The sequence below is a fragment of the Triturus cristatus genome, chromosome 2_1 (assembly GCF_964204655.1).
Source record: "Triturus cristatus chromosome 2_1, aTriCri1.1, whole genome shotgun sequence".
NCBI lineage: Eukaryota > Metazoa > Chordata > Amphibia > Caudata > Salamandridae > Triturus > Triturus cristatus.
In genome coordinates, this window is record NC_140581.1 from 177,658,375 (window position 1) to 177,681,099 (window position 22,725).

Consider the following 22,725-nt stretch of genomic DNA (forward strand, 5'->3'; position numbering starts at 1 on the left):
AACGGAGTATAATGTCTCATGTGTGAGTGAACTAAAAAATGGTCAACATGTTTCTCGCTAGGAGTGTGTGTACTCGCGATTCTTCAGGACCTAAGAAAAACACTATCTACAAAGGAATAGAAATAATAACAGTATTCTAAACTGGGCCGTGTCACGCCAGTTGGTGACTTTTATTGAAGTACCTGTCAGTGTCTGGTATAACCTGTAAAGGAAATGATGCCAGTTAGAGTAGAACACCGTTGATACATTGGTACAGAAAAATAGCCAATAGGTGACTCTTCAACCATGCTAAAGGTAAACACTGTGGTGGTTTCCTAAAGCAAAAAATTTCAACTGGACAAATACATTGGTGATGTGTCCCAATGGTGAACTAGAAGTGGCTATTCACCTGTGTGGACGATATAAAAATGCAGTAGGAAATACTCGAGAAAGGACTTACCCTATTTGGTATCAGTTTAGACAGCAGCAGTACTCGGTGGGTGTACATAGAGCTAGAATTTCTCATAAAGTAGAACTGCACACAAGACCAAATAATGATATGGGTAAAACAACAATTAAAAGCAGGCACTAAGTAAGGCAGTACAGTTGTGGTCTAATGTATTAATGTACTAGCAAGCTTATCCCTTAGGAGTAAGAAATATATATACATCGAGGTAACAATAGCGATGTAAAGGCAGTCATCCTGTAAGGTAAAACAATTGCATCCAATATGTAAAGAAACATCACAATTCTAAGGTTGTAGGCATAGAGTGTTTTGACCTGGTGTCAGTGGAGTTGGAAAGCAGACTACGCTTAAAGGCAGTTGGCTGGAGAGACCCCTCATGTATGTATGTGGTACGAGCTGTGCGTCGTGTGGCCGCACAGTGATCCTACGCAGAGGATCATTGGATGGGTGGGAGCCGGTGTTGCAAATGCCCGAAGACAAGTCCTGTAAGCCCCACATCGCTAAGCGGAAAGGGCTAAGCCGCCGCAAGTTAATATGAAGGGTCACCGAAGGAGGTTGTGACCGATCGGGTGGACTGGGATGAATAAAAGTATATTCAGAAGTGGCGCGAGCTACTAATTGAAAACCTAAATGCGCCGGCGTTCCTAAGTCAATTACTAGGAGGGGAAAGGAAGGGAAAGCAGGTCCCAGAGAAAGTGAGGCTAGAAGTTTAGCGGTATTTGTAATTAGGGCGTAAATCTACTTACATTTCGTGCCGCTCATGTCAGCCGTATTGACCTACCCTCTCCACCGAGTCCGGAAGGTGACTAATGCATCAGAATGGTGAGCCTAAAAAGAGGAAATCGAAGTCAGGTGACTAAGGGCGGGGGTGGAGGTGGAACTGTGGTAGAATGGCGGCCATCATGGATAGGGATGTGATCTCGATCAGTAGACCAGGAAAGTTTGTGAATGTGGCGGCCATCTTAAAACGGAGGGTTAAACACTAACTGTATAGTCACAGTTGCATAATGGCTGGGAAAACCAGTAGAAAGATGGCTATTTTTGAAACACTTAGTGTGATTCTTGGTGGTACTACTCGGGAGGACAATGTAGGTGGTACATATCGGGTCTGGGAATGTATGCCAATATAATGTAGTAAAGGTCTCATACTGGGACTGTAGCCTCATCCAACATGGGGGTCATACTCCTGGTACAGTGTAGAATAGCTCAGGTTTTTATCGAGCTCCAAGGGATATCATTGTTGAGGCCCCCAGTGTTAGAGGATAAACGGTGTATCCATCTCTGCTCTCTTGCGAAAAGGCTCGATTTGGTAAGAAGGGGATTGGCTTCTAAAATAAGCCATTTTACCGAGTCCGGTGAGTGTCCCTTCTCGTGAAAATGAGCATAAAGTTTGGTGTTGTTTTTGTGGCACCGGAAACTACTGCGATGCTCAGTAATACGCAATTTGATAGGGCGAGTCGTCATCCCCACATAGTAAAGATCGCAAGGACAGATAAGCAGGTAAATGCAGTTTGGTTTGTTACAATTTGTGTGGGTTCTCAATTCCCAAACAAAAGTGCTGTTCAGTGTGACTGTCTTGTGTACTGAAGTAAAGGTACAAGCACTACATGTGCCACAAGGGTGGTGTCCCTTCACAGGTGGTAGTTGCCAGAGTGTGCGTTGTAGGGACTTGATCTCAGGTTTAGGCCTTGTGCGTATGAGCATATCCTTAATGTTTTTGGATCGCTTGTATGCAAAGCGTGGTGTTTCAAGGTGTAAAGTTCCTGTATTAAGGATATCCCAGTGTTTCTTTAACACGCGAGTCAATTGTGTGGAAACCGGTGTAAAGGTAGTGACACAAGTTAGTGTTGTCGAAACACTTGGCTCATTTCTATGTTCCAGGAGTCCTTCTCTATTGTTGTTGCGGGCACGTTTATTAGACAGAGTGATGCTCCTCTGTGGGTAGTTTCTCGCTTTCAGGTTCTAGGCCAGGATTGCTGATTCACTTTTGTATGAATCTAAAGTGCTGCAATTTCTCCTAACTCTTAGAAATTGCCCAAAGGGCAAATTTTCTCTGAGTGATCTGGGATGGTGACTCTGGAATATGCTCATACGCACAAGGCCTAAACCTGAGATCAAGTCCCTACAACGCACACTCTGGCAACTACCACCTGTGAAGGGACACCACCCTTGTGGCACATGTAGTGCTTGTACCTTTACTTCAGTACACAAGACAGCCACACTGAACAGCACTTTTGTTTGGGAATTGAGAAACCACACAAATTGTAACACACCAAACTGCATTTACCTGCTTATCTGTCCTTGCGATCTTTACTATGTGGGGATGACGACTCGCCCTATCAAATTGCGTATTACTGAGCATCGCAGTAGTTTCGGGTGCCACAAAAACAACACCAAACTTTATGCTCATTTTCACGAGAAGGGACACTCACCGGACTCGGTAAAATGGCTTATTTTAGAAGCCAATCCCCTTCTTACCAAATCGAGCCTTTTCGCAAGAGAGCAGAGATGGATACACCGTTTATCCTCTAACACTGGGGGCCTCAACGATGATATCCCTTGGAGCTCGATAAAAACCTGAGCTATTCTACACTGTACCAGGAGTATGACCCCCATGTTGGATGAGGCTACAGTCCCAGTATGAGACCTTTACTACATTATATTGGCATACATTCCCAGACCCGATATGTACCACCTACATTGTCCTCCCGAGTAGTACCACCAAGAATCACACTAAGTGTTTCAAAAATAGCCATCTTTCTACTGGTTTTCCCAGCCATTATGCAACTGTGACTATACAGTTAGTGTTTAACCCTCCGTTTTAAGATGGCCGCCACATTCACAAACTTTCCTGGTCTACTGATCGAGATCACATCCCTATCCATGATGGCCGCCATTCTACCACAGTTCCACCTCCACCCCCGCCCTTAGTCACCTGACTTCGATTTCCTCTTTTTAGGCTCACCATTCTGATGCATTAGTCACCTTCCGGACTCGGTGGAGAGGGTAGGTCAATACGGCTGACATGAGCGGCACGAAATGTAAGTAGATTTACGCCCTAATTACAAATACCGCTAAACTTCTAGCCTCACTTTCTCTGGGACCTGCTTTCCCTTCCTTTCCCCTCCTAGTAATTGACTTAGGAACGCCGGCGCATTTAGGTTTTCAATTAGTAGCTCGCGCCACTTCTGAATATACTTTTATTCATCCCAGTCCACCCGATCGGTCACAACCTCCTTCGGTGACCCTTCATATTAACTTGCGGCGGCTTAGCCCTTTCCGCTTAGCGATGTGGGGCTTACAGGACTTGTCTTCGGGCATTTGCAACACCGGCTCCCACCCATCCAATGATCCTCTGCGTAGGATCACTGCGCGTCCACACGACACACAGCTCGTACCACATACATACATGAGGGGTCTCTCCAGCCAACTGCCTTTAAGCGTAGTCTGCTTTCCAACTCCACTGACACCAGGTCAAAACACTCTATGCCTACAACCTTAGAATTGTGATGTTTCTTTACATATTGGATGCAATTGTTATACCTTACAGGATGACTGCCTTTACATCGCTATTGTTACCTCGATGTATATATATTTCTTACTCCTAAGGGATAAGCTTGCTAGTACATTAATACATTAGACCACAACTGTACTGCCTTACTTAGTGCCTGCTTTTAATTGTTGTTTTACCCATATCATTATTTGGTCTCGTGTGCAGTTCTACTTTATGAGAAATTCTAGCTCTATGTACACCCACCGAGTACTGCTGCTGTCTAAACTGATACCAAATAGGGTAAGTCCTTTCTCGAGTATTTCCTACTGCATTTTTATATCGTCCACACAGGTGAATAGCCACTTCTAGTTCACCATTGGGACACATCACCAATGTATTTGTCCAGTTGAAATTTTTTGCTTTAGGAAACCACCACAGTGTTTACCTTTAGCATGGTTGAAGAGTCACCTATTGGCTATTTTGCTGTACCAATGTATCAACGGTGTTCTACTCTAACTGGCATCATTTCCTTTACAGGTTATACCAGACACTGACAGGTACTTCAATAAAAGTCACCAACTGGCGTGACACGGCCCAGTTTAGAATACTGTTATTATTTCTATTCCTTTGTAGATAGTGTTTTTCTTAGGTCCTGAAGAATCGCGAGTACACACACTCCTAGCGAGAAACATGTTGACCATTTTTTAGTTCACTCACACATGAGACATTATACTCCGTTGAGTGCCACATTTTCACGTTTTTAATCAGGGAAGGAGGCCCCAAGAATAAAACTGATTCCCAGCCGGCACTCTAACCCTGTTTTATACCACTTAGCCACATCTACACCACTTAGGCACCCGCACTTCACCATACGGCTGTTGGATTGAAGATCTCCGACAAAGTGCCCCTTATAAAGGGAGCCCGTCGGGCATTGCACCGCCGGCCCGACGAGGAGCTAGCCCATATGATGAAGCATGACACCTGCAAGGGTGTGTGAGGGCATTATTATCCGACAAATGGATTACCAATTTCCAATACAAAGTGGATACAATTGGTTCTAGCCTTCTACCTGACTCTTCTCCCCTCTTTCAACTTTGAGGCACAGCGGAAACTACCTTTTTGAGCTTGTATACCCCAGGGGCATCTTCTCCTGCTGGACCTCCCGCTCCCCTGAGAACGGAAATAGCCCCATTTTGTCCCCCCTTTTTTGTAATTCGTGCTTTGCACTGCTTAAAACCCCGTGGGACCTTTACCGGTGGGTAAGATCTGTTCTATCCCCCATTTTCCTACATTTTTCTACACCTCCACCTCAATTCCACCCATCCACACATGGAGGGCCAAGGCTTGAGCTATGGAGACGACCATGCAGCGGAAATACTTAGGACCCCCTCTATTCTGGGTCTTGATTACGAGACTACCACAGGAAGCCAATCGGCCGATTGGCAATCATTATCAGACATGAAACGAGAGTGGGTACGGATTACATTACATGGTGCCCTGATGACGGAATACTTTAGGGCCAACATTTCACCTAATGGCCTTATTGTGAAAAATTTCCCCAGGATCTTCTGGGAGGATGGGCAATTCAAAGTTGAATGGTCCCAAATCTCCTGGAAGTGTACAAGAGATCTCCTCATCCTCATTGTTAACACAGCCAAAAGACTAGCGGACGAGCTACTGGTACGGATTCAAGCAGCGGAAAGCACGTTAAAACAATCTAACCCTGGCTCAAGTTTCAAGTCCAAATTGACTGAACTGAATAACGAGATCGCTGAACATAAAGAGTATCTGATGAAACAAAAAGTAGCAAAGTTACAAAAGGACATTAAACGTTTTGAGAAAGAGAAAGTATACCCATATCTTAAAGCTGATTATGTCCCATCCAACACTAATTATTCATCAGATACCGATACCAACTCTTCCAGAAGAGGGTCTTCTACCAACAGTGACTCCAGCACTGAATACTCAAGACCCAATCAATACAGAGGGAAGAAGGGCAGACAAGGATATAATACCTTTCCTCCGCCTATGTACCAAGGACCGCCTTTTTGGCCATACCCGATGTACCAGCAAGGCCCCCCACAATTTGGACAACACTGCCCGCCCCCTTTTGTACCCCAAGGCATGAGCCAGCCTTTTTTAGGCAGAGGGCGAGGGCGAAGAAGAGGGCCCTCGCAGGAAGGCAAAAGAGTACAGTGGGAAGAACCTCCCCAACGAGGGATGGAGACCAGGAGCCACAGCAACAAGAAACAAACCTAGTCGTGAATTTGTCGACCAGGCAATTGACACAGACAGAAGATGACGTCCTCCAAAAAGGACTAGGTTTTGTCCCTACCCCCAGAGTTGATCCATTCATGCAGATCTGCGAATTACACCAATTTTTTCGCAAGATCCGCCTCAGATTTTTCTTTGAAGGAAAAACAAGGATACCCGAAACGGATTCAGGTCTTCGTAATCCTTCTACTTTCACCCCACATGCGGGGATGGTACCAAATGAAGTCCTGACTTACGAACAGGCAGTACTGAAGGAAGTGAAAACAATTCAAGGACGCCAAATTTTCAACAACATCAGTAACAAAGAAAGACTGGCTATTGAGACACTGGCCAATGACCCGAGTATCACCATCAAACAAGCCGACAAGGGTGGGGCCACTGTCATAATGAATACTACAGATTATGACACTGAATGCCTACGACAGTTGGGGGATAGGAAATACTATACTCCGATTTCCAAAAATCCTACAGAACGCCTGAAAAAATCCATTACCAGCCTGGTAGATTCAGCCGAAAGCCAAGGATGGCTTAGTGAGAATGAGGCTTCCTTTCTAATTAAGAAAGAACCTAAAACCCCCTACTTTTACGTCTTACCTAAAATCCATAAGGGGGTCACACCAGTACCAGGTCGTCCCATAGTGTCAGGCATTGATTCCATCCTTGAACCCCTTTCGCAATTCTGCGACTATTTCTTGCAACCCTTGGTTAAAGATACCCCGTCATACATACAGGACACAACTGATGTATTACGCCTACTTGACCAGATTCAGGGGACTGATGACATTAACTTCCTCATTACCCTTGATGTTGTGGCCCTTTACACGAACATCCCCCAAAGGGCCACACTGGAGGTTATAGAGGAGGTTTTGATTGCAACCCCTTGGGAGTCTCTTACCCCTCCATCCTTCATCACAGCCTGTGCTACACTAGCACTAACTGAAAACTTTTTCGAGTTCAAGGGCAAACTCTATCACCAGACACAAGGTACTTCCATGGGGAGTACCTTTGCTCCTAGTGTAGCTTGTTTGTATATGGCTTCCTTTGAGGGGGAACACATCTTCTGTGACACCAATCCATATCGCGATAACATCCGCCTATGGAAGCGCTTTATCGATGACATTCTCATCTTTTGGACAGGAGATCGCGTGAGCTACACTGAGTTTTTTACATGGATAAATAACCTGAATCCCTACTTACAGTTCACTATAACTGCGTCTCCAACACAGATTGCCTTCCTTGATTTAACCATTAAGTTGACACAGGGTCACTTCTCAACAACCATGTACAGGAAGGCGACTGACCGTAATAGCCTGTTACACTTCCAGAGTCACCATCCCAGATCACTCAGAGAAAATTTGCCCTTTGGGCAATTTCTAAGAGTTAGGAGAAATTGCAGCACTTTAGATTCATACAAAAGTGAATCAGCAATCCTGGCCCAGAACCTGAAAGCGAGAAACTACCCACAGAGGAGCATCACTCTGTCTAATAAACGTGCCCGCAACAACAATAGAGAAGGACTCCTGGAACATAGAAATGAGCCAAGTGTTTCGACAACACTAACTTGTGTCACTACCTTTACACCGGTTTCCACACAATTGACTCGCGTGTTAAAGAAACACTGGGATATCCTTAATACAGGAACTTTACACCTTGAAACACCACGCTTTGCATACAAGCGATCCAAAAACATTAAGGATATGCTCATACGCACAAGGCCTAAACCTGAGATCAAGTCCCTACAACGCACACTCTGGCAACTACCACCTGTGAAGGGACACCACCCTTGTGGCACATGTAGTGCTTGTACCTTTACTTCAGTACACAAGACAGTCACACTGAACAGCACTTTTGTTTGGGAATTGAGAACCCACACAAATTGTAACACACCAAACTGCATTTACCTGCTTATCTGTCCTTGCGATCTTTACTATGTGGGGATGACGACTCGCCCTATCAAATTGCGTATTACTGAGCATCGCAGTAGTTTCCGGTGCCACAAAAACAACACCAAACTTTATGCTCATTTTCACGAGAAGGGACACTCACCGGACTCGGTAAAATGGCTTATTTTAGAAGCCAATCCCCTTCTTACCAAATCGAGCGTTTTCGCAAGAGAGCAGAGATGGAAACACCGTTTATCCTCTAACACTGGGGGCCTCAACGATGATATCCCTTGGAGCTCGATAAAAACCTGAGCTATTCTACACTGTACCAGGAGTATGACCCCCATGTTGGATGAGGCTACAGTCCCAGTATGAGACCTTTACTACATTATATTGGCATACATTCCCAGACCCGATATGTACCACCTACATTGTCCTCCCGAGTAGTACCACCAAGAATCACACTAAGTGTTTCAAAAATAGCCATCTTTCTACTGGTTTTCCCAGCCATTATGCAACTGTGACTATACAGTTAGTGTTTAACCCTCCGTTTTAAGATGGCCGCCACATTCACAAACTTTCCTGGTCTACTTATCGAGATCACATCCCTATCCATGATGGCCGCCATTCTACCACAGTTCCACCTCCACCCCCGCCCTTAGTCACCTGACTTCGATTTCCTCTTTTTAGGCTCACCATTCTGATGCATTAGTCACCTTCCGGACTCGGTGGAGAGGGTAGGTCAATACGGCTGACATGAGCGGCACGAAATGTAAGTAGATTTACGCCCTAATTACAAATACCGCTAAACTTCTAGCCTCACTTTCTCTGGGACCTGCTTTCCCTTCCTTTCCCCTCCTAGTAATTGACTTAGGAACGCCGGCGCATTTAGGTTTTCAATTAGTAGCTCGCGCCACTTCTGAATATACTTTTATTCATCCCAGTCCACCCGATCGGTCACAACCTCCTTCGGTGACCCTTCATATTAACTTGCGGCGGCTTAGCCCTTTCCGCTTAGCGATGTGGGGCTTACAGGACTTGTCTTCGGGCATTTGCAACACCGGCTCCCACCCATCCAATGATCCTCTGCGTAGGATCACTGTGCGGCCACACGACGCACAGCTCGTACCACATACATACATGAGGGGTCTCTCCAGCCAACTGCCTTTAAGCGTAGTCTGCTTTCCAACTCCACTGACACCAGGTCAAAACACTCTATGCCTACAACCTTAGAATTGTGATGTTTCTTTACATATTGGATGCAATTGTTATACCTTACAGGATGACTGCCTTTACATCGCTATTGTTACCTCGATGTATATATATTTCTTACTCCTAAGGGATAAGCTTGCTAGTACATTAATACATTAGACCACAACTGTACTGCCTTACTTAGTGCCTGCTTTTAATTGTTGTTTTACCCATATCATTATTTGGTCTCGTGTGCAGTTCTACTTTATGAGAAATTCTAGCTCTATGTACACCCACCGAGTACTGCTGCTGTCTAAACTGATACCAAATAGGGTAAGTCCTTTCTCGAGTATTTCCTACTGCATTTTTATATCGTCCACACAGGTGAATAGCCACTTCTAGTTCACCATTGGGACACATCACCAATGTATTTGTCCAGTTGAAATTTTTTGCTTTAGGAAACCACCACAGTGTTTACCTTTAGCATGGTTGAAGAGTCACCTATTGGCTATTTTTCTGTACCAATGTATCAACGGTGTTCTACTCTAACTGGCATCATTTCCTTTACAGGTTATACCAGACACTGACAGGTACTTCAATAAAAGTCACCAACTGGCGTGACACGGCCCAGTTTAGAATACTGTTATTATTTCTATTCCTTTGTAGATAGTGTTTTTCTTAGGTCCTGAAGAATCGCGAGTACACACACTCATAGCGAGAAACATGTTGACCATTTTTTAGTTCACTCACACATGAGACATTATACTCCGTTGAGTGCCACATTTTCACGTTTTTAATCAGGGAAGGAGGCCCCAAGAATAAAACTGATTCCCAGCCGGCACTCTAACCCTGTTTTATACCACTTAGCCACATCTACACCACTTAGGCCCCCTCACCCGCACTTCACCATACGGCTGTCGGATTGAAGATCTCCGACAAAGTGCCCCTTATAAAGGGAGCCCGTCGGGCATTGCACCGCCGGCCCGACGAGGAGCTAGCCCATATGATGAAGCATGACACCTGCAAGGGTGTGTGAGGGCATTATTATCCGACAAATGGATTACCAATTTCCAATACAAAGTGGATACAATTGGTTCTAGCCTTCTACCTGACTCTTCTCCCCTCTTTCAACTTTGAGGAACAGCGGAAACTACCTTTTTGAGCTTCTAGAAGTGCATTCCCTGAGGTCCTGGGGGGACTTTAGAAGTGTACTCCTGTGGGGGCATGTGACATGGCAGCAGTAAAAGCTTAACCCACCTGGTATTAGTTCAGATGCAAAACAAAACACACAAACAAGCTCCGCCTCAAACACCATACTGTGACTGGTTTAACACCCACCCACTTAGATCGAATAGTAGAGCTCTATTGTTGCTCAGATGAAGCTCATCAGCACCCAAAACTGACCTACATGGCAGTCATAAATGACGGTGGTTCGTGGAATACCATCATACCTAGTGCACTTCTGAGAAACATCTTGCAAACACAAGCCGTCACATTCTTTGCAACTTCATGAGTTTGATGAGCTAGCTACTAGTTATAACCACATATGGAACATCAAAAGGGGGAAGTATCTCAAATTCGAAATCACATCATACACACTCACTTGGGCAAGTCAACTGAGCAGACTCTTCCCATGGAGCTCTACAGTGATAAACCCATAACTGCAGACATAAGATTGCTTTTTGATGGCCAAGTAATTAGTAAACACTTCTAGTGTTAAAAAAAAAAACATTTAACACCATAACACAGTTATTCCCAAACTGTGCGCTGCGGCACCCCGGTGCCCCGTAAAAAATATCCAGGGGCCCCGCGAACAGATGTGCACCAAGAACACAGTTTGGAAACCACTGGTTTATTGTTAGACAGGGAAAACAAGAAATATCTCCCGAGTCACAGATTAGTGACTAGTGACCCTGCTGACGCTTTAGGGGAATTATTCCAATAAATACAGCATAAGGAAAAGCGATGAGTAAATATGTAATCACTGGGATTACGTCTCTCATCATAGAAAAGTCAAGACAAAGGTCAGATCCCATTTGTAGTGTGCCATTAAACATGACTATTAATGAAGGATACTCTCTCAAAGATGTTCAGCAATCACAGTAAACAAAGGGATCATGCAGCGCCAGATCTGCTAACCATAAAGATGGCTGAAAATGAGCTAGAATAAAACTGAGGTTCTGGTGGTGTCGGGACAGGGGGAGGGGTAGCAATGATCTCTGTATCTGCCTTTCTGCGCAGCCGTGATGGGAATGTGTCCACTTTTTTCAATCTGTTTATTGAGTATATGCAGAAAAAGTGCTCATCACACACATACAGATATGAAAAAATGCATATTTGCTCGTAGCTATCTGAGGTGGAGCGGGAGGGTGTTCCAGGCTCTGGCCACGAGGAAGGAGAAAGAGTGGCCTCCCGATCTGAACTTCCTGGTGTGAGGGACCGCGGCGAGCGAGAGCTGGGCTGATCGTGGGGTCCTTTGGGGTGCGTGGATTGTGAGTTGGCTATTCAGGTATGCTGGTCCTGTGTTGTGGAGGGCTTTGCGTGCATGGGTGAGAATCTTGAAGGTGATTCTTGCCTCGATGGGGAGCCAGTGTAGTGTGCGCAGGTGCTGGGTGATGTGGCAGTGTCGTGGCAGGTTGAGGATTAGTCTGGCAGCGGTGTTCTGGATGTTTTGAAGTTTGCGGGTGAGGTTTTTGTTGATTACGGCTTAGAGTGCGTTGCAGTAGTCAAGTCTTCTGGTGACGAGGGCATGTGTGACGGTCTTTCTGTGATCGAGGAGGATCCATTTGAAGGTCTTGTGTAGGAGGCGGAGGGTTTGGAAGCAGGAGGATGCGACAGAGTTGATCTGGCAGTCCATTTTGAGTTCGTAATCCAGGATGATTCCGCGGTTGTGTGCGTGGTCCGTGGGAGGGGGCGGGCTTCCACCAGGTGTCGTTCCAGGCATCAGGGTGTGGGCCCATGATGAGTACTTCTGTTTTGTCCGTGTTGAGACAGCTGCTCTTCATCCATTTGGCGACTGCTTCCATGCCTTCTTGAAAGTTGTGTTTGGCTGCGTTGGGTTCGTTGGAAAGGGAGAGGATGACTTTGGTGTCGTCTGCATATGAAACAATGATGAGTCCGTGGGTTCTGACGATGGGGGCGAACGGAGCCATGTAGATGATGAACAACGTGAGGCTGAGGGAGGATCCTTTGGGGACTCTGCAGGTCATCGGTGTGGGATCCGAGAGGAAGGGAGGGAGTTTGACCTGCTGCGTTCTGCCGGAGAGGAATGAGCGGATCCAGTCGAGGGTCTTGTCCTGGATCCCTGCGTCATGAAGTTTGCGTGTTAGGGTGCGTTGAGAGTCTGTGTCGAAGGCAGCTGAAAGGTAGAGCAGGATGAGGGCTACTGTCTCTCCTCTGTCCAGGAGGGAGCGGATGTCGTCTGTTGCGGCGAGGATGGCAGTTTCCGTGCTGTGGTTCTTTCTGAAGCCGGATTGGGAGGAGTCAAGAATGTTGTGCTCTTTAATGAAGGTGGCGAGTTGGTTGTTGATGGCTTTCTTGATTAATTTCACTGGGAACAGGAGCAGGGCGATGGGTCTGTAGTTCTTGAGGTCGGTGGGGTCCACCGAGGGTTTCTTCAGGGGGGGGCGGGGGGTTGATCTCAGCGTGCTTCCAGTCATAGGGGAAGGAGGTGTTCGCGAGGGAGCAGTTGATGGTGTGGCGAAGCATGGGGGCGATGGTGTTGGCGGCTCTGTTGAAGATGTGGTGGGGGCAGGGGTCCGTGGGGTCCCCGGAGTGGATTGACGTCATCGTCTTCAGTGTGTCTTCAGTGGTGAGGGCTGTCCACCTGTGAATCGTTGGCTTCAAAGTGTCGGGGTGGTTGGTGAGGGTTCTGTGTGTTGGCTGTCTTCGTCGAAATTGTCGTAAATGTTCTTGGTTTTGTGGTGGAAGAAGGTGCTGAGTTTGACGCAGAGGTCTTGTGAGGTAGGGATGTCTGTAGACTCACAGCCGGGTTGGGCAAACTCCTTGATGATGCTGAAGAGTTCTTTGCTGTTGTGCGTGTGTGTGGAGATTCTGTCTTGGATCGCTTTCTTTCTTGTATTTCTGATGAGTTGGTGGTGGGCGTTGGTGGCAGCTCTGAAGCTGTTGTGGGCTTCTGTAGATTTGGAGTTCCTCCAGGCCTTTTTGAGGTGGCGGCATGCGCATCTAGGTGCTCGCAGTTCGGTGGTGAACCAGCTGGCTTTCCTGGTGTGTGTGTTATTGTTCTTCTTGGGGGGGCTGTGGTGTTCGGGCTGCGGTGTTGGGGTCGTCGTTGTCAACGATGGTTAGGGTGGAGTTGCCGAGTGAGGTGGTGAGCTGGTCGTCGGTGATTTTAGTCCAATTTCTGCGTGGGAGCAGGTGCTGGGTTCTGTGGATGGACGGTGTTCTGAAGGTGAAATGGATGCAGCGATGGTCTGTCCACAGGAGTTCGGTGGTGTGGCTGAAAGTGATGGAGTTTCCTGTGGTGAAGATGGGGTCGAGGGTGTGTCCTGCTGAGTGCGTGGGCTCAGTCACGATCTGGCGGAGTCCTATGTTGTGGAGGTTGTCCAGGAGGGATGTGGTGTTGGGGTCTTGTTGGTTGTCGAGGTGGAAGTTGAGGTCTCCCAGCAAGGTGTAGTTGGTGGATGCGATGCCCTGTGGGGTGATGCTGTTCGTGATGGAGTGGTGAATGGTCCGCGGGGTCCGGGAGGTTGGTAGATGAGGGTTACCCCGGAGGGTGGTGGTAGGGCTGGCCTGTATCCTGAAGTGTAGGTGTTCCATCAGGTCTGTGGGCTTGTTGGAAAGTGTGCTCAGTCAGAGGGTGGATTTGTGGATGATGGCGACCTTAAATCATATTTTATACGTATGACGCTATTTGGAACTCATGTTGCCTTTTACTTAAAAATAACCATGGTGAATATTTTTTCATATAGAATTGAAAATCGTAAACTATCAGATGTACCAGTGCTTAGCCTTCACATCTTTTGTCACCTTGAGTCTGTCTCTCTTCTAGTGATTTTATGTTAAGTTATCCAACATGCTATTTCATTCCTCTCTAAATATGTTTTGAGTCTCTCTCACTTAGATCTTATGTTTTCATCTATCTGGCTGCATGGGCCTTGATAAATGTGTCAATGAGTTCTTAACTAGTCTAATAGGTTAGACATGCTGACCCATGCTGTCTCTTACAAGTCTACAGTTTTTGGTTTTGGTAGCCTCACCTAGGTCGTCACTGCAACTAAATTATTCTTGTTTTATTTTCCAGATTTACTTTCTTTTGTTTCTCTAATGTTTACATTCATGCATCACAGTCGCTTGTGGCCTATCATAAATGCCTTTCATGATATTCACATTGGTGGTTCCAGCCAGGGTTCTCATTCCAGTCATCCATTAAACATTAGTGTCTGTTTTATAGAGTGGTAGGCTACGGTCCATTGAGAAGGACATCATCTCTGTAGTCTGACAGTAAGATAGAAGCTGAAACTCTTGAGTTAATTGGGAGGGAGGCTCATAATAGGTTTTGTAAACCGTCACCTAGTCCTAATCTGCCCTGGCGAGGAGGCGGTAATTGCTCCCAAAATTCTGATGGTTTGCAAATTACCAGTTGATGGTCAATGCATATACAACTGTCTGTATCTTTATTGGTGTAGATCATTGGTGTAGATCATTGCAGCCCATTATTGACAGGGATGGATACATGTATTGACAAGCCAAAGTCTATGTTCTTTTTAATATAGCTGCTTGCCCATGGCATAGTTGACAATAAAATTCCCTGACCTCGCAAAAATCAACTTTTTGTTGAGATTCATCTTGTACATGCAGATTTTATTCTGCTAAATGCATTAGTGTGGTAAATAGAAACTGCTATGCAGTAAGTACCCAGAGGCCAGTATAACGAAGGCATGTAGTGGTACATATTGTTTCCAATAATTAATTAACCAGTTCTGTTTTTAGGGTGTCTTCCCATTTCCTTTAGTTAGTGTTACATCAGGGATTTTACTGAATTTTCATTTTCATATTTATTCCCATTGAGTAATCCATTTACAGTCCTTCACATTACAAAGCCGTTGTCAGGTCTGGGTTACTTCTCTACCTCCTGGACTCCTGGAGAGAGAAAGATCAGCAGTCATGAATCCATCATACTCTCTGAATCTACCTCCTCCATTCCAAGTGGACTCTCCCCAAGCCCCTTGTGCCCAGTAAGTACTGGGCACAAGGGGCTTGGGGAGAGTCCACTTGGAATGGAGGAGGTAGATTCAGAGAGGGATGTCTGGAGAGAGAAAAAAGCCAGTATTCACAAGTCCAACCTAGTGTGGTTGGGTGTTAATTGACCCCTCCTCCAAACCTGTCTTTTGGATTACTCCACACTTGCTTCAGAGGAGAGTCCTGTGGCAGAAATAACCCACCTTTGATTGTTTTCCTGTTGGGTGTTTCACAACGCCTTCCCTCTTTTAAGGCACTTCCTTCCTTTGGTAGGATGTTCTCATGGTGAAGTTCTCTGTCTTTTATTGGAGAGGTAAGATTGTGAAAGTTTCATGGAATTCTAACACCTCATTGACCCTGTGAGTTGGGCAAGCTGGCTCATTTCCTTGCCAAGAGCGGCTACTGCCCTGCTGGCAGGAGTCAACACCTGCCTTGGTGTCACGCTTCATACATTGGTGTTATGTAGCTGATCTACTTCTGAACTACTGGATAACATATGCGTTTGCGGCTGGTTGTCTTTCAAGAGCCAATAATCATAATGGTGTTAATGTTTGGAATTGATAGGTTGCACAGTGAAAAGTAGAAAACTGCCTCTGTTCTAAATGTGAATTATGATGTTTTCTGTACATTTAGGAAAATGGCAATTCAAGTTCTCCAGAGAGTTCGGATTTTGGTTTGAATGTTTCCGCAATCAACAAAAGTGGTGGAGGAGATGGCAACACTCATCATCGAAGGGTTAGTAGAAATAAAATGTATGTAACCACATTATAAAGGTGTACTTTTGATAAATCTTAAACTATCGTAGTGATCGGCAGATGTCTACAAAACTCGGTTATAGACAAAGGCCAGATGTACACAAATTATGTATTGCGATTTCCAAATTGCGATTCTTACTGAATCAGAATTAGGAAATCGCAATTCCTAATGTAAGAAACTTTTGTACTTTTAACTAGCGATTCCTAGTGGGACGCAAATTGACCTACCTCATGAATATTAATGAGAGAGGTCGTTTTTTGTGACTCATTAGGAATGATAGCCATCAGACGGATGGTGGTCTGCTCAAATGGCCATGTCTGTGATTGCTTTTAAATAAAGTAATCTTCTTTTTTTAAATGTTAAATGTAGCTCGGTTTTGTGAAAGAAAAATGGGATGCACTAAAAAAAAGAAAAGAAAGAAAATTAGACTTTTTTATTTCATTATTTAAGAGTAGGCAGTGGTCCATGGTAAAATTGGCTTACACCTGATTATAGCATATTTAATTTACTTATAATTCCCTTGTACAGTGGTATAGCATATACCCTGGGCCTATAAATTAACAACCCAATTGCCGACACCTATCCAAGAATGTGGCCTAACAACATTGCCAACAGGAACAATACTTAGCTGAAATAAATTTCAGCAGAATTTGCTTTGATGATTTCATTGGGCATGCCATGCACCTTCTGAACCATGAAAAGTTTTCAAGTGGGCATCTGGGAGGAGATAAATCATTAATTTCCATTATATTTAGGATTTGTAAAGCTCTGTAGACCCAGAATAAGCATCCCAATGTGAACAGACGGAATGAAGTTCTAAAATGCAAATTCTTAATACATCTCCTGAAGGCTAGGGGTTCTCAATACTCCGTAAGTCTTAAAGGAGGCTATTGTAAGTTTAGTTAGCATTAAAGATGATACATTTCCTTTCTAATATAATATATTTAAATCTTTATACTTCAGCAAACATTTATCTTGTGAGTGCATAAGCAATGCAAGTGGATAAAATACAATCTCCTTTTTCAAATATGGAAGGACGCTTTATACAGTGTTTGATAAACAGTAGTCCGAATCTTAACAATAATTTAGACACTAATAGCAACCAAAGTGGCAACAAGGCACCAGGCTAATGTGTTTCTCTTTTTTTAAAATATTTTAATTACTTTTTAAAGAAGGAAACCAATACAGATAGACTTTCTCCATGATACAGAGCCGGCAGTTTGTATGTAAATTAAATTAAACAGACATGTAGCCACACACAGGGAAATACATCATAGTCCCAAAGCAACAGACCAGACTCAAGCTTGTAGATCAGGTGTGAGGCAGCATATATCAGCTCTACAGAGCTTCACTGTCTCAGATCAGGAGATGAGTCATTCCCTCCTTCCACTCACTCACTCACGTGACAGTAGTCTATCCAGTTAATATCACAGTAGTCTCTCCATGGGCCTCAAATCCTATCACACTTCCTTGGACTCCCCATGCCCCCTGCGGACATACTTTTCAGCAGTTGTGCATCAGTTTGTGTCTGATTTCCATTTCTCTACCTTGTGGAGGTCTGTTGCTCCCTGGTGGGGGACAAAGTTGCCTCTTGCAACAATCTGTCTGAAATGACATTGAAGTTTCATGTATGGGGGGGGGGGGCGGTTTCATCAGGTTATATTTCTAACATGAGGAGATCCACATGATCTCATACAGAATTGTTTTCCACCGTTGCCAGACAGCATCTGCCCTCTCCCTACGAAGGATTGTTATCTGGAGTAAGCCAATAGAGTATGGAGGAAGGTTCCCACCTGACCGCATCTCCAGAGTCAGAATCTGTTCTATGAAATATAACTCTGTGGATTTTGTATAGTAAGTTCTAAGAAGAATATTGCCACCTCTCTTGGGCATTTAAGGACTTTTTCCCAATCCAAATCCTCCAGTACACCCTTGTCGCTGAACTTTTTTCCTGAGTTTTCTGATTGTATCCAGTGAATTATTAATTATTTTTTGTGAGTGGAGGATATCACTTTTTAATATAATGGTTCTAACCTATTTTCAAGCAGGGAGCTGTCTTCGAGCAGACCCCGCCCCTCCCCCCACCTCCAGGGCCTTCCGGGACATAGCTTGCCAGTGCATGTCCAAGTTGCAGATATCAAACTATTGCAGTGTCTGATAGTGCATTTTCCTTTTTTAAGGCGTTTGAAGGGTACCATTTAGTTTTATCCCAGACATCTCCCGGCGTGCTGATACCTATGAGGTCCCATTTTTTAAATCCTTGTCTAACCTCTCTGAAAATGTCACTTTCCCCAGTTGGTTGCATTTTGGCAGGATGTTAGCCCTGCCTAGATACAATTTTGCAGCTTTTTACTTTTTCACTACTGCTGAAGTCTGTTCAGGTATATTCCTGAGCCCCCTTTTACTGTCAAAGTCAGTCATGGAACCTCCAGAGCTCATTGCATGTGTTTCCTGAGTAAGGATTCATCCTGGGGCAGAAAGGACCATTTGTTTGTAACCTCTAATTGAACTTCCCTTGCCTTCACGGACATCAGGCAATGTTGTGCTGCTTTCTTAAATCCAGTCAGTCACTATTGAGATAGAGATCCATGCAGTGCCCCATTCCTCTGTAACAGGGGCAGTTAAGCACCAAGGTGCTTAAGGAATTGCTCTGGGACTTTATTGGGTGTGTTTTGAAGGAGATGAAGCAACGCTGGAAGTATCATTACCTCGTACAGGGCCGCCTGGCAAAGGAGAAAAAGTGAATGCTTTCTCCAGGGCAGCACATTCTCTCGAAACCAATCCGATGCCTTGCATGGGTTGAAGTCAAAGGATTTCTTTGTATCATGGTCCATACGGATATATCATGGTAGATACAAGATATTTAAGGTCCCTTTGATTAACAGTAACTGGACAGCTTAACCCTGGACCTGGGGACCAACCATTTAGTGGGTATAATACAGATTGCTCCAGTTAATCCCATATCATGGGTATTGTCTCAAGATCAGAAAAGTATGTAATGGTCTATGTAAGAAAATGGATTATTATTTTGGGTGGGTGGTGACCCACCTCAAGTAATCATAACACTACCCTGACAGGGTGAAACCCAAAAGTCCCTACATTGACCTGAACTTAATCCCCAGATAGCAATGGCACAGAGCAGACCGGTTTAAGTTAGGGTTCCTCAAGGAGCTCCTCTGGGTTACTTCTAAGGCTTCTAGAACCTCAGGGACAGCACTCGGGCTGGGGCTCACTCCAGCAGAGGCCACAAGCAAGGTCCAGCTTAGGTACAGTTTGTACTGGACAGCTGGTCACTTCAAGAAAAAGGTCTCTTGCAGCTTGTTGTGTCCTGTAATCGCACAGTAGATCAGTCAGATGACCCTTGCAGTCCACTTCTTTGTTCTGGGTGCACAAGGGAACAGGTCCAGTCCTTCAGGGCTCCTCTCAGGTCACACACAGCATATACAGTCCTCTTTTGATCTTCGGCAGGTCAAGAAAGTGTTGGGAGGTTCCTTGGGTTGCCACATTTATGGTTTGGCACTAGCTGAGGCAACCACATCCACTTTTTTTGCAGTTCTGCTGAAATCAAACCCACAGTGCACCTTACTAGTAAAATCCAAGATGTGTAGACCCTTTCTACCTTTTACAGAATCTGTGTGCTCACCCAGTGGTGTGCCCAGTGAAATGAGTAGCGCCACCCTTTGTAGTCATTCAAAACTGGTTCTGGAGCAGCTTCCTACCCTCTGGGTTGGCCAGGTGAAACAAAGGTTTGCCTCTCCCGGGTTTCACCTTACATTTAGTTGTGAAAGGGCAGGCCCTTTACAAGATAATGAAGTACCTGAGTTCACCCTAATTAGACTTCCTGCAAGGCGTAGAAAAACACCCCATCTCATCTAGGGCATTGTCTTTGCTCTGGGAGCAGTTTTAACACATCATTAAGGTTAAGCGCTGGCAGACCAAATGTCAGTATCTAATGCTAATGAGCCTACTGGAGGGTTAGGCAGGTAAAAAGTACATTTCTAAAACTTTCTTTGTCTAATTATTTATTTTCAGAAATTGATTTTTCCATTAATTTGGAGTCTAATAAAAATTAAAAAATAGTCTTTGAATGACTTTTGTTTCACTTTCCTGTTGAAAGGTACAGATTAAAGTTTATATTCTGCACATTAACTTTTTCAAGGATCCAGATACATCCCTACCAGTAAAAAAAAGCTTTTGGGGGTTAGTCACTGGAGGAGCACACCAACTTTAATTTTGCACATATTTCCCTTTCAAATATCAGTCACCCTACCCTGTAGGCAACAAGGTGTACTTAGGGGTAACTTATTAACATTTAAAAGTAGGGTTTGCTGCTTGTCAGTCAGACTACAGAGGTTCGGCCTAAATCTATGTTTTCGAGGGCCACTCTATGGATGGCACAATAGGTGCTGCAGTACACAAATGCCATTTAACTGCCAGGCTCTAGGTGCATTTGCTACATCATATACTAGAAACTTCTAGGCAGAATACATTTATAGGGATAAGCCAGTTTAACCAGGTTTAAAAGCAGAGCACAGACATTTTACTCCTGACTGGCAGGGTTAAAATGCACAGAGTTCTAAGGCTGGATCTTTTCCTAGTAAGTTTTCACCTTTCAGTGCAAGGAGCTTGCACTTCACTTCTGTGGCCTCAGATATTCCTTATTTTTTTCAGAGCAGAAGAACTAGAGATCACCTTCTTCCAATCATAGTCATGTATGCCTTCCTAAGGTAGCCACATTCCCAACTGACCCCCAATTTTCTAGGGGGTAGTTGCTAGTGACCCAATTTGACCGTCACTGTTTTCTTTTGACATGTATTTAATCTCTATTCAGAGAAAGTAGAGGATTTAGGGCTAAGTATCTCTGCTCGAAGAAGGAAGCAACCCAAGATTCCCCTAGTTAAACATCTGATATAAGAAAATCTGTGCAGGTGACTCCTTGTTTGATGATGTACAAAATCTGGGAGAATGTACTGTGGGCCCCAGAATAATATGAATACTGCCTAATGTCAGAATGTGTGTGTGCCGTATATTCATCAAACCCTGCGTTAAAGTAAAGAACTGCAAGCGTGAGTCCCGAGTGCACAGTCTAGTTTATGATCTCTCAATGCCCTCTGATATCACAGATTTTAAATTTCCATCTATCACAACAAGCTCTTTCGGCATTTATATCTGAAGATGCCCAATATTTTCCACCATGGTCAACTGGACTCTTTGTGAAAAACACCTGAAAATAATAGAACTTGTTCCCAATGCCATTGACCCATCACCATAACGTATCAGCCCTTAGGGCCTCTCTAATTTAGCCACATCATAAAAGGATTAGATCTCATAATAAAATGTGCAACTCCCCTAGAATCTGATGTCCGTACTCTAAGATGTGTTTCCTGTAAGAAAACTATACTTGGCCAAGCATTTGCAAAACTACCTTTCTCTTGACCCAGTCTGTTGACATTCCAGCAGGTGAGTTTCAGAGGGCAAAGATGTGGTCTTTGACTGTATATGTGCCCAACTCTAATGTACATGCACAAGTAACAAGCCACCCCTTACCACTGTGGCACCACAATGTCAGACAATTAGCAGCAACAATGTAAACATGGCTCGAATTGATAAAATATCAAAATTTTTCCTCCCTGCCACCCCCTCCTCACACCCCACAGCACTGTGCAGTACCCACCTCACCAGTTCACTCAGAACCTGTTGTCCCTTCCCTTCCTTCATAATCAACTAGAATGGCCTGCCTTATTTTAGCACCCTTATACCAGAGGCGCTCCGAGTAATACTTTCAATGCTCCCAACTCTCAGAGAACCCCATGTCTGTACATCTGCAGGGCAACACATATAAAACAATAGTACTGGGAGTTACAGCCCAGGTTCTAGAATCCTTAGCATTCAACTATTTCTGCAGTGAATGGTGTACTAATCCATATTCCACAAATGATGGACTCCAGAAGATCCACTGAGAAGAAACACTTTATTGGAGGTGATGGTAAGGAACCCACAGCACAGGTGTATACAGGATCAAGTCCTCTCAGCGACTGCTCTCCCTTTACAAATAAACATTCCGTATGGAACCTTGATCTTAAAAGACCACTTACAGGGGACAGACCAACATCTTAACTAAATACACCACACATGGCATCTCCATACAGGTCAGCTGTCAGGAGGGTGTCACCATCTTACTCACTTGGGAATCCCGCCTGCCTGGCCAGCCCTCTCCAATGGTGCTATAGGCCTCCTTTCATAGCCAAGTGATCAAAGCCTGGTTTCAGCTGCCAGCAAATACAGACCTCCAAGGGTGAGGCCATCAGCAGTGGGAGCCACCGAGGGTTCTCTGCCCGCTGCTTGGAGTGGATCTAGCAACTGTATCTAGCATACTCTGTTTGATGCAGGCCCTCTCGCATTAGCACTCTCAGCCCTTCAGGCCTATACATGGCTCCACTTGTACACTCATCAGAGACTGCCTCTTTTCCGCGGATCATGCT

General features: G+C 44.8%; 1 protein-coding gene across 2 annotated transcripts in view; it reads left to right on the top strand.

Moving 5' to 3' along the window:
• Positions 1 to 22,725, top strand: part of KATNAL2 (katanin catalytic subunit A1 like 2) — a 296,166-nt gene that overhangs the window by 143,231 nt on the left and 130,210 nt on the right. For both annotated transcript variants that reach the window (XM_085629413.1, XM_085629423.1), the window contains exon 6: positions 16,121 to 16,222. In XM_085629413.1, the coding sequence (XP_085485539.1) occupies positions 16,121 to 16,222 (102 nt within the window). The remainder of the gene's footprint in view (positions 1 to 16,120; positions 16,223 to 22,725) is intronic.